This window comes from Lacerta agilis, chromosome 4 (genome assembly GCF_009819535.1).
Source record: "Lacerta agilis isolate rLacAgi1 chromosome 4, rLacAgi1.pri, whole genome shotgun sequence".
NCBI classification, from domain to species: domain Eukaryota; kingdom Metazoa; phylum Chordata; class Lepidosauria; order Squamata; family Lacertidae; genus Lacerta; species Lacerta agilis.
Window position 1 is genome coordinate 32,010,859 of NC_046315.1, and position 12,785 is coordinate 32,023,643.

General features: G+C 42.0%; 1 protein-coding gene across 2 annotated transcripts; it reads left to right on the forward strand.

The window, feature by feature from the left end:
* Positions 1-1,465: 1,465 nt before the first annotated feature.
* On the forward strand, positions 1,466-12,573 carry NIT2 (nitrilase family member 2). Of its 2 annotated transcripts, XM_033146620.1 has the most exons (10): positions 1,466-1,541; positions 3,153-3,271; positions 5,662-5,782; positions 5,915-6,003; positions 6,901-6,994; positions 7,296-7,370; positions 9,672-9,750; positions 10,043-10,141; positions 10,972-11,027; positions 12,370-12,573. In XM_033146620.1, the coding sequence occupies exons 1-10, from the start codon at positions 1,514-1,516 to the stop codon at positions 12,459-12,461; spliced, it is 852 nt and encodes a 283-aa protein (XP_033002511.1). In that variant the 5' UTR covers positions 1,466-1,513; the 3' UTR covers positions 12,462-12,573. The 2 variants fall into 2 exon arrangements, with proteins under 2 accessions (XP_033002511.1, XP_033002512.1); XM_033146621.1 differs by lacking the exon at positions 10,972-11,027 and having other exon boundaries at positions 12,370-12,469.
* The last annotated feature ends 212 nt before the right edge of the window (positions 12,574-12,785 follow it).

Genomic DNA, 12,785 nt, shown 5'->3' on the forward strand with positions numbered 1-12,785 from the left:
GACAATGTCATTTCTGCGGATTTAAATATTTTAGCACTTTAAAAATGTACTGTAATCTGTTTTTCTTTATGATTCAACAAAATCAAACATGAAGGATGATGGATTCAGACTTAAGTTTTCCATGAATGGAAGGACTCCTCCTGCTTGTGACAGGAAGGTAAAGACGGGAAGACCATGTTTTTGGGGACCCTGCCATCTTCCATTCTGTGGGTATGACCAAGCCGGCATAGACATCACTTGAGACAGAAGTGTGAACATGTAAAAAAATATTAAAAAGAAATGAGGGCATTCTTTACTAAGCGTGTGCAGGTGCCTGAATCACTAAACCAATCATTGCATTTTTCCAACATAGCCAGAAATACTGTGCTTTTCACCCTAGGAACAAGAATTGAGCCAAACAAGCAACACAATGCATGCCCACCTTGGTCCAAGAGTTCCTTGTAACACCTCAAGAGAGAGATTTAAGGCTGCAATCTTTTGAACAGTAGGAACCAGTCCAGTGGAACAGAATGAGACATGGTATTGATGCATGCGTAAACTGGCACAGCGAGTGGTTGCCAATTGCCCAGATAATAATCTGAAACAACCTGACAGCATAGCCAAGGGTCCGGGGTGAAGGGAAGTGTAGTCCAACAACATCTGGAGTGCCTTTTCCTGTAGGCTTCTTCATTTCAGCGATCTAAACCTGATTGCCTGTTAACTGGTGTGATCAAATGTCTGTGGTAACTTTGCGGGAAGCCTTTGGTGCTTCATGTTTGGTTTCCATTTCTCTTCCTCCTCCTGATAATAGCCTAATTCTCCAGTGCCTTTAATTTGGCTACCGTTGTGAAGATTTGAAGAGCTAATAATAAAACTTAAACCGAATATAGCGACGGGACAGCTGTGGTTGCCACCTTTTCAGAGGCCATCTGCCTCTTGCGGCTGCAGGTTAAGCTGAAGCTCAGCAAGAGTATCTTTTCCCCAGCATGAAATAAATTAAAAAATTGTCCAGTAGTACTTTAGAGACCAACTAAGTTTGTTCTGGGTATAAGTTTTCATGGCCAGGACAAAAACTTTTTGTTTCATGAGGATGCCCATGCTTTTGGACATCTCACCTATCTTTTAAGAGTACAAGAGCCTTGGCCAGGGTGAGTGGGGAATATTTTATACACACACACACAAACACACACACGTGTGTGTGTGAATTTATTTCTACACGTGTGTGTGTGTGTGCGTGTGAATTTATTTCTACGTGTGTGTGTGTGTGTGTGTGTGTATGAATTTATTTCTATACATATATGTATAGAAATGTACCCGCCTCCTTTATGCGCCACCGCTCTTGCAAGCAACCTTAATAGTCTCTTTTAATTCACTCCGATGATGCTTTAGCAGAGAGCGCATTGAGTACGGTCCGGCAGATAACGGAACTACATTTCCCAGCAATCCTTCGCTCCTACGGAGCATGCGCTATGTGCCAAATCCGTCCCCCTCGGAGAATGTGCATTTGCTTGGACGCGGAGGAGCCTTCGCGGTTATGCAGCTGGCGAAAGGCGTCATGGCCAGTGAGTGACTTTCCTGCCGGGGTGGGGTGGGGGACCCTCGGGCTTCCTTAGGGGCTCTTAATTTCCGATGCAAAATGATCGGGGCTGGCAGTTAAACAGGGACACAGACATCCCCCCCCCCGCTTTGCTAGTGGGAGAGGAGGAGGGGGAGTTCCCTCGGAAAACAAGGTTTCTCTTTCCTGCTGCTTTGCACTGATCTAGCTTGTGCACGTCCCTGTTCAGAAGGAAGCGTGCATTTGGAACTGCACCCTGAGATGCTCATTCTATCCATAATCGCTGCTATTTTCTAGTGAAATCTTTGTGGCGGTTTTTTTGGTAGGAGACCGCTCAGCCTCTCCCCCCCCCCCCAATGTTACACGGGGTGTTTCGGGGCGATTTTCAGCGTAGTTATAATAAAAGTGCCTGAAATCCTATGACAAACTACACTGCGAAGTAAGTCTCATTGAGTTCAGTGGGGCAAATGGGATCGCAAGCCCAAATCTGTCATCTCCTTAAGTGGATTCTTATCCAAGGCTGATTTGTCTACCCACCCTCCCCCCGGCCCCCGTGAAATACTTGCTCTTCTTTCTGCAGGAATTAGGAGGGAATACACATTTTGGATATTTAGCCATGCCAGTGAAAAAAATCCATTCTAAACCAGTGGATCTGTGGTTTGAAACTAGAACAGGGTTTCAAGTGGTTCTGGTGTGCCCTGGGACGGTTGTCCTAAAACGAATGGCAACGATAACTGTGTTACACTTTACTGTTTCATCCTTTATATTTCTGTCTACTAGTAAGCCAGAGTTTATTGAGATTTCCCCAGTTTAGGGGTCCATAGACTCACGTTGCCATCCTTAACACTGCTAGCGAATAAGCCCACACAGTTAGACTGTCTTCTCCATAAATATGCAGAGGATTGTTCTGTTAGAAAGCTCTCTAGGCGCCTGCGAAGTTTTCCACAAAAGATTTTAAATTAAATTGACCTTTGTTACCGCTTCCCTTTCCCCCTTAACTAGAGGGAGGCAAACATTTCTGCTACTGTGCAAGTTTTGTTGGCAATTTCCCAGTAAGTTTAAAGGACTCTGTTTTGGAGTTTCTTTGACTTCTAGTAAATTTGGAAAGCTCTGTGGCTGTGCAGGAATAAAAGGCTGCGCTCTAACTTGTCCACATGAGAGACATCATCATCATCATTAATCTATTACCTAACCTCCACATTAAGGTCACAACAGTTTTAAATGTAGCACTACAAACAGTTTAAAACGAATGTTGTTGGCATCTGTCTGTCTTGAGAGACAATGGAAGAGTGCCATCAGGGGTAAAGTCAAACTGTTGGAGAGGCCAACTGCAGTCGCAACTGCAGTGGCTTGGCCCCCACCAACATCAGCCCTGCCTACAGGATGGCTTTTACCTGCATTTTTTTATCCATCTCAACTCCCCCCCCCCCCCCGCAAGCATCACATCCTTGTCGGAATTTCTGTCATAATCCATAAATTATCTAGCAGGTTGTCTGTGCAGCATTTGGAGCACTGCAGGTACAGCAATAATTTTGGGGTTTTGTAAAAAAATTATAAATTTAGGAGTATTTTCCGGGGTCTTTCCCACTAGTTCATTATCTGCCTTCTTGCTTGTTAGATTTTCGTATCGCTCTCATCCAGCTTCACGTGTCTGCTGCCAAAACTGAGAACCTGAACCGAGCCTGTGGTCTTGTGAGGTCTGCAGCGCAACAAGGAGCAAAACTTGTGGTTCTGCCAGTGAGTACTTTCCCTGTTTCCTACAAAACCTTCAAACTTGTTTACTGTTTGTTCGCAGAGTTTCAGTCTTCCTCCCTGCTACTGTGAGTTTTCTTCTGCAGGGTTTGAAATAACGGTATTAGAGCAGTGTAAGTTGTTCTTAGTTCTGTACATTTTGGATATGACAGCTAAAACGGTCTTTTTTGCATTTCTGGGTTTTGTTTTGGTTGTAGGTTATTTATAGCTTGCCTTCAACAGATTTCCCAAGATGGCAAAATATAAAATACTGTATTTGAAATGCCAAATACGAGATTAAAAACCATTTCTAAAATGTGGAACAGTAGCCTGTAATTCCACAGAGGAGAGAAAAGTGATTTTAAATTGAGCAATAAAATAAATGTAATAGATCTATAGCTGGTGCTGAAGAGACATCAGCGAACACTAGCTGAGCCATTTATTTATTTATTAGGTTTATATCACACCTTTGTCTTGTTTTATTCTTCCATGTTTTGCTTTACTACCTTTGACACACAAGTGATTACACTAAATGTGCTTTTTGAAAACACAACATTTTCTGGCTTTGTGCTGCAGCAATCTTAATTGGGGCAATGGTTCCTTTCCTGTTGGGTTGATCCTCTTTGCCCACAGAGTTCTCTTGCCTGAGTTGGTCATTAACCTTCTGAGTTGGTCATTAACCTTCTGCTGCCTTGTATGCGGCCCCAACAGTGCAAAGTTCTTGATAAACCAGCCAAAACGTTTGTAGGATGTTTCCCCTCTTGCTAATGGTGTCAAATAAATATTCCCATATTAGCTATAGTGTAAACAACGGATATTCAAAATGGTCTTTGCTGTTCTCTTCCTGAGCTACTTAAAGTGATGACGTATACATACTTGTGAAATTATCATGTTTGAATGTGCAAAGCATTTCATGAATCTTGAAGAACGCGGACTATCTGTGTTCACCAATTTCTCCCTTTGCGTGGCAGCTTTAAATAGCTTTTATTCCACAGAGTAATTGGCTCCTCAGTGAGCCAGCAAGGAAAGTGGGGAGGTAAAAAAACTTGATTAACGTGGGCCTAGATACACCAGATTATGGAGGTAGCTATGACCGTATCTGTCTGGTGAGAGCGAAGGCAACTCTTTTTTTCAGATTTAATCCAAATAATGTTGTTTCTTGTTACCCTAATCTCAAGGCTAAACTTCTATAATGCAATCCTTCTGATTTCTGTGAGGAAGTAGACCATGGCCAAGGTTCTGTGGTGAATCTGGCGTTGTTATCGCCACGGCTTTTGTAGGGGCCTACAGTACACCGATAAGGTTGCCAGGTGTCCACTATTTGAGTGGTCAGTCCACTTTTTTCACATTATGTTCACTATTTTTTTTCACAAAATAGTGGACATTTTTTTATTCAAAAGCTTTATGATGAAATGGTATTTTAATACGTGTTAAAATGTTTGTAAGAAAATATATAATTTAATTTAATTTAACCCCCCGCCGCCGCCGCTTGTCCGCTATTTTTTGGAAGCAGACCTGGCAACCCTATACACCGACTTCTTGTTCATTCCCAGACCCAGCACAGGCTCTCTTTACCAACTTCCAGTAGTGTCGAGGCAAATTCAGAAGTGCATGGTCCCTTCATGATAGTCACAGCCATATCCCCTTCTAAGATTATACAGTCTTCTAAGACTATTCAATAATATTATGATTACACAACAATTATTGTTAGGACCACTACACCTCTGCCTGCTTCTGTGGCCTTGCCATAAAATATATCTTAGTTATTATATCCTGGCCTGTGATCTTTGCTTCTTCACTTCCACCAACATCCAAAGGTCTTCTGCTCATGCAAAAGACTCCACCATTTCTCCTTTGCTGCCCTGTATTCTTGAAACTACCTATCAGAACACCTGTGTGATAGCACCTTTCTTACTTAACTTCAAATCCCCGTTTAACCCACCTTTTCCATGAAGCCTTTGACACTGCCTTTGCTCACCCCCCACCCATTTTCCAAATCCTCCTGCAGCTTGACCCATCACAAAGCCTAAGCATTTTCCAAAGGAGCTGCCTGACGTAAGCAAGTCAGATGTAAGAGGACTGCATCACGTTTAAAGATACATTGTGTGTGCTTGTGTAGAAATTAAGAGCTATATTTTATTCTGTAAACAATTCCAGTATTGGAAGTTCATCCATGTTTTGGCTTTGTCAAGAAGAAGAAGTTTGTAGAGCTCTTTTGTGGCCAGCCACATTTGTATAGATTACTTTAAAAATCTTCTCAGACTTTGCGAGGGCCGTCACAGGCATATTTACTCAGAAGTAGGCCCCACTCAGTTCAGTGGGATTTGCTTTCAGGTAAGTGTATGTAGGGCTTGCATCCTGAATATGCTACACAGATGTCTGTTTCATTATTTTAGGAATGCTTCAATTCTCCCTATGGCACAAAATATTTTCCAGAATATGCGGAGAGAATTCCTGGCGATTCCACACAGAAGCTCTCAGAAATTGCAAAGGAGTGTGGCGTTTATCTGATTGGAGGTAAATTGCCATATTGACGATTGTGATGAGTGTTACAGTTTTGCTTGTCCTAAATACAGATGTAAGATTAGAACAAGCATTGTGTTTGAGTATCTGCCTAAATCATAACAGTTTTCTTCTCTTTAATGAAAGGATCTATTCCAGAAGAGGATGCTGGGAAGCTGTATAACACATGCACTAGCTTTGGTCCAGATGGTGCTATGATAACCAAGTACCGAAAGGTAAAATATGATATCTATGGCCATGTTTGGATTTAAAGGAAATCCACTATTATTTGTATAATGTGTACATTATGGTTAAAACAAAACATGCTTTGCATCCACATGCTACCTGTAGGTTTCTGATTCAGCTATGACTCATTATATATATATATATATATATATATATATATATATATATATAGTGGCTTGTTTGGTATAGCTTTTTAAAATTCATCAAGCACCTGAGAGAAGCCTGGTGGCCACGTATTTAGAATACTTGGTGGCATTGAAGAATAGTTTGTTACATTTGCATCCTGCACTTTCTGCCAAGATTTGAATGGAAAAGGGACTTTGCCCAAGTCTTTCCAGTTTGCTCCATGGCAAATACCATTCCCATTCCCACATTAGATCTAGGTTTCTTACATCTAAGATGGCACATTAATTGCTGCACCACACTGGCATTCTTGTCATAATTCCATAAGTTGCAGGTTAAATTTTAGTAGTTTATCTTTGGGCTAAACACTGCTATGGGCAGAAAAGCAAATGTGGATCCAGCCCAGTACAGGCGTCTTCCCCACTTTCACGCATTCGGTACGCATGCTTCCACTGACACACATGTTGAAAATGGTACCCAAAGGGGGTGGGGGAATTCCCCCCCCCCTGGTCTTTTCCTGGTGATGAACACAGCAGCCTGGAATGGAATCCCTGTGGAGGTGGGGATTCCCTTGTATATACTTCTCAAATGAGAGCATTGCAAGGTGTTCTTCCGGAAAACTGAAGTTATTTAGAGGATATATTCAGAGCATAGAATTGCCTATTGTGATATAAATATATATGAATGGATAGAGGGCATATAGAGAATGCACAATTAATGTGGAATAATTTGCAAGCAGTGCACCGTTTCTATTTTGAAAACAGATTCATTTGTTTGACATTAATGTCCCCGGGAAAATCCAGTTTCAGGAATCAGAAACGCTGAGTCCCGGTGCCACATTATCTGTGATTGATACACGTAAGTAAAGCATCTTCATTCTAGTGATTAGTAATTCACTTCAGGATGTATTGTGGCTCATGTGTGGTCAAGAAACAGCTGTGCTGTTAGCTTCTGTAGGTAGACTGGGAGTTTGTCTTTTCATTGTGTATGGGATCTTCTCAGCCATATTTTTAATAAGGAAGTGTTAAGTGTGTGAGAGAGAGATGGGTGGGGGGAGAGAGAGAGAGAACGAGAGAGGTAAGCATTTATAGACTGAGCTTTCTGCTTGTACGTCCCAAGGCAGTGACATATCTGGCATATTTTTAATGTTTTGGAACAGCTTATTGCAAGATAGGTCTTGGGATCTGTTACGACCTCCGCTTTGCTGAGCTTGCTCAAATCTACACACAGAAAGGTGAGGATATCCTGCTGAGTTGAATGAATTTGTGGTGGGGGAGAAGGGTACATATGGGACCTCCCCATGACTGGGACATGATGATTCCTTGTATCCAGAGTGTCTGGGGGTGGTTGGAGGATGGATGGCGGAAAACAGATGGAGGTTGAATCCTGACAAGACAGAAGTACTGTATATTCTGGCGTATAAGACTACTTTTTAATCCAGGAAAATCTTCTCAAAAGTTGGGGGTCGTCTTACATGCCAGGCGGAGAATCTGCAGTCGAGTATATCTCAAACTAAACTGGAAAAGTTGGGGGTCGTCTTATATGCCCAGTCTTATACGCCGGAAAATACGGTACTGTTCTTGGGGGACAGGAGGCGGGCAGGTGTGGAGGACTCACTGGTCCTGAATGGGGTAACTGTGCCCCTGAAGGACCAGTTGTGCAGCCTGGGAGTCATTTTGGACTCACAGCTGTCCATGGAGGCGCAGGTTAATTCTGTATCCAGGGCGGCTGTCTACCAGCTCCCATCTGGTACGCAGGCTGAGACCCTACCTGCCCGCGGACTGTCTCGCCAGAGTGGAAATGCTCTAGTTATCTCCCGCTTGGACTACTGCAATGCGCTCTATGTGGGGCTACCTTTGAAGGTGACCCGGAAACTGCAATTAATCTAGAACGCAGCAGCTAGACTGGTGACTGGGAGCGGCCGCCGAGACCACATAACACCGGTCTTGAAAGATCTACATTGGCTCCCAGTACGTTTACAAGCACAATTCAAAGTGTTGGTGCTGATCTTTAAAGCCCTAAACGGCCTCGGTCCAGTATATCTGAAGGAGCATCTCCACTCCCATCGATCTACCTGGACACTGAGGTCCAGCGTTGAGGGCCTTCTGGCGGTTCCCTCATTACGAGAAGCCAAGCTACAGGGAACCAGACAGAGGGCCTTCTCGTTAGTGGCACCCACCCTGTGGAATACCTTCCCACCAGATGTCAAAGAGAACAACTACCAGACTTTTAGAAGATATCTTAAGGCAGCCCTGTTTAGGGAAGCTTTTAAAGTATGATGAATTATTGTATTTTAATATTGTGTTGGAAGCCGCCCAGACTGGCCGGGGAGGCCCAGCCAGATGGGCGGGGCATAAATACTAAATTATTATTATTGTTGTTGTTGTTGTTGTTGTTGTTGTTGTTGTTGTTGTTGTTGTTGTTGTTGTTGTTGTAAAACACCCAATTTCATATCCTAAAGTTCCATACACTACCAAGGACAATGTGCTTGCATCCAAGCTACAATTTGGCATATCCATAATTGATCTTATGAGAATCTCCTTGTCCCAAAAGGCAAGCATTTATTTGCCTCATTAGGGAGGTTCTCCATTAAGGTGCAAGAACTAAAAGTCATATAATTCACATTGAACAAAGAGGACACCAGTCAGTCTGTTAGTGTTTGCCCCTCTAATGAAAACTCATGTTTTCTCTCCACCTTCTGTCACTCAGCATGGTACCTGTACTTGTTACTCACTCTACTGCCAGCAGGGGGCTTGGTTGAGCGGCGTAGCTCTTCCCATAGGCCCCAGACTGATTTGCGCCCTGACTGGCCATAGCTGCTGAAAGGATCTCTGGACAGTGACTGCAGTGATAAACTTCATACAGAGCACATTTCCAACACAGCTGGCATTTATTAGGTATTCTAACCTTGCCTGTCTTGTGGGCTTGGAGCAGGTTGCATTTTCTGAAACTTGTGGGATCACCTTACCCTTTATATGCCCTCCTGGCCACTTCAGTCTGCAAAACAATTACAGGTGCCACATTTGTAAGAAATCAGTCTTTTGGTGTGGCATCATCTACACTTTGGAACTCCCTGCCTATTGATGTCAAGAAGGTATCTTTGCTCTGCTCTTTCCAGCGCCTGCTTAAAGCATCTCTGTTTAGGCAAGCCCATCCAAACATGTGGACGATAGATGTGTTTTAATAAGTTTTTAGCTTATTGTTGATTTTAATTAGTTTTGGGTGTTTTAAAAATACCTGGGTTTAACTGTTTTTTACTGATCAGGTCAGTGCTTTTTTTATTGCTTCTGTAAACCACTTTGTAATGAAACCTCATTCGAGTGGTGTATATGTTTTTGTTACACAAAAATATGTTAAACAGAATGTCCAATGGCAGCAGAGGAGAGCAAAGCATAACCCAGAAGACTTCACCAAAGGAAGAGAAACGGCTCAAAAAAACATAGTGGTGAGATTGCAGCTGCTTTTCCATGACTATGCCTTTCTCTCCCAATAATATAAATGCAACTCAGCCACCATCTCCTTCCTTTTGAACCAGGTTGCCAGCTCTTGGTGTATCCAGGGGCTTTTAACTTGACAACGGGCCCTGCCCACTGGGAACTGCTCCAAAGAGGACGGTGAGAACCAGCAAATTATCTCTTCTCCCAAGTGCATGTACAAAAAAATAGTTTACTAGTGACACTTGTTACATTGCCGAAGGTGCTGTTCTTTTTAAATAGGAAAGCACTTTAGAGATTCTCTCACTAAATTAAAAACAGTATGGTACTTGCTTACAGTGAAGCAGTTATATGGATGATGAATGCATGCATAGCAAAATAGAACTTCAAGCTTGCTCCATTCCAGTCATCTGCTGCATTTTCTCCAGTGCACAAAGATTCATACTGAAGCCTTTTGTTCCTATTCATGCAGAGCCGTCGATAACCAAGTCTATGTGGCAACGGCATCTCCTGCCAGGGATGAGAAGGCGTCTTATGTAGCCTGGGGACACAGCACTGTGGTAAATCCATGGTAAGTAGGAAAATGGACATACTCTGAACATGTCTTGCATTCAGTACCATCCCATGTCATGTTTTCCGACTCAGTTTCTAGTTTTATCAAAGTTTTTGAATTTGTGGCATGATACCAGACCAATTCGTTCAGTTAAAGCCTTGCTGAGAATCTATTTTGTACTATAATATTCCAGTTACAGGTAAGTAGCCGTGTTGGTCTGCCATAGTCAAAACAAAAAACAACGAAAGCTCATACCAAGAAAGAACAAACTTAGTTGGTCTCTAAGGTGCTACTGGAAGGAATTTTTTATTTTTTTATTTTTGTTATAATATTCTAGTAAAACTTTGAAACGGCAAATGTTGGCAAGGCCAATAGGAAAGGATGCGTGAGAGAAACGTTGGAACATGATACGTTTTCAAAAGTGCATTTGGACCCTTAGATCCGAAGTCCTGTGGTGGTGATCAAAACCTGGATTAGCTTGAAAGCTTACTGCTTCAGAATTCTTTGCCCTACTTCTTTTCTTGTTCGCGTCTAGTATGGATGGGAATCAAATGGCTGAGCCAGGAACTTCCATTTCCTATCAGCCTGTCCTTCTGGAACTCTTTCCCATTCCACCTTTGGGCTAGGAGGTTGAAGGCCTTGGTTTAGGAAGTCTGTGGCTCTTAAGGGGTGCATGTAATGTGTTTATTTTAAATAAAATACAAAACGAGCAATATTTTTTTTAAGTTTTAAAATATTTTCTTTAGCCTATAACAAGGTAAGGACCACAGCTCTATTGACAATTTCCTCCCAGTTCCCAGAGAGCTTCTGGCATGGCTATAGTGTCATTGCTGTGTTTTCTTTTCCAGGGGGGAGGTCATAGCCAAAGCTGGCACTGAGGAAACTGTTATCTATGCAGATATAGGTGAGTCCGCAGTAGTGTTTTTTGTCTTCCCATGGCATGGGCTTCTTCTGCAGCATTAAACTGGGACAGTGACACGATTCGGTTCCTTGACTATAAAATAGGAATAAACAACCCACCCCACCCCCAAGGATATTTATGAGTGAGAGTGCAAAGCAGGCTCAATAACTTTGCATGTCTTTCATGCAATGGTAAATTAAAATTTACCATTGGATCTGCCAAGCTAAGATTTGACTGATTTTGCATGTGAAAATTAAGGATTTAACCTTCATCTTGTTTTCTGGGATAAAAACGTACCCAGGTGCACTTTTCATTGTGCAGTTTACTTATAAGTAGACATATAGGGTAGTCCTTCTAATCTAGGACATTGTGACCTACACAACACATCTCCAAATTTCAGCCAGTTGCCACTTATAACAAAAAACCACCCAGGGAATAACACACCTAAGAAATGCATTGAATGTTACCGTTGGGATACTAAAATAAAATAAAAATAAAAAAATAAGAGCCAGTGTGGTGTAGTGGTTAAGAGCAGTGGATTTGTAATCTGGTGAACCGGGTTCGCGTCTCCGCTCCTCCACATGCAGCTGCTGGGTGACCTTGGGCTAGTCACACTTCTCTGAAGTCTCTCAGCCCCACTCACCTCACAGAGTGTTTGTTGTGGGGGAAGAAGGGAAAGGAGAATGTTAGCCGCTTTGAGACTCCTTCGGGTAGTGGGATATCAAATTCAAACTCTTCTTCTTCTAAAATACTCCATTTTTTCCATCGAAAAATGGTCAGGGAAAGGCTGGGAGACATAGGGTGTCAATAGGTTGGCACAAACCATAGAATCTAGTTTGGGAACCAAGGACATTGTCATGCAGGTTTATCTTTGGGGTGAGATATACAAGGTTAACCTTAATTTTGTGTTGAAATACTGTAGTTTTTTTCTAGATGGTATACAATATTTAAAAGGTAGTTTTTGTTATTGTTATCGGTAATTGAAAATAAAAAGCATAGCTTAGTTAAGGAACAGAAATTGTGTTGTTTGCTCAATATGCAGGGACAATTGTTTCCTGTACAAAACAATTCTACCTCCTCTGGATAAGTGCTTTCTGGCTGTGGGTGTATTAGTTTTGTCAAGCACACTTCATCTAGCACAAACACAATTTTTTTCTGTGATCCAAAATCTCTCCAAACCTACACTGATGTCATTAGGGTACTAAAAATACTGCAATAACTGGGTTGTGGGATGGTTGTTTTTGTCAACATTGGATAAATGCAAAATTATAATGGATACAGGGCAGTGTGGGGAGCAGTGAGGGAGAATTGGTAGTAATATGGGCCTTCTTATTTTTGTTTACAGACCTAGAGAGGCTTGCAGAAGTTCGACAGCAAATCCCCATTCTTTCTCAGAAGCGGTCTGATCTTTATGCTATAGAATCAAAATTTGCATGATGTATAGACTTAGACCAGTACAGAAAAATAACCTTTCTTTTCCTAAATCTTTAGTCAAATGAAGTAGAAGAAAATGAAGTGTCCTTCGGATAAAAATCTAGTAAGGATAAGAAGCCCCGAATTTATAATAAAAATTCTGTATAAAATCTAGTGGTAAGCTTTGAATGAGAGGGGTTCGTTTGAGTTTTTTATATTAGGGTACTTGCTTAATCCACTTCACAATGCATTTAAATATATGTGTATCACCATAGCAGTGCCTTAGATATCAAGCATATATATGTTTTTAAGTGCAATGGTAAGATTGACTGTTATGCTTGGATAACT

Bases quoted from the DNA above. Each gene is read 5' to 3' on its own strand.
- NIT2 (XM_033146620.1), top strand. From the start codon at position 1,514: ATGCAGCTGGCGAAAGGCGTCATGGCCA. The intron at 1,542-3,152 runs GTGAGTGACTTT...CTTGCTTGTTAG, and splicing joins GGCGAAAGGCGTCATGGCCA to ATTTTCGTATCGCTCTCATC. The intron at 9,751-10,042 runs GTGAGAACCAGC...CTATTCATGCAG, and splicing joins GAACTGCTCCAAAGAGGACG to AGCCGTCGATAACCAAGTCT.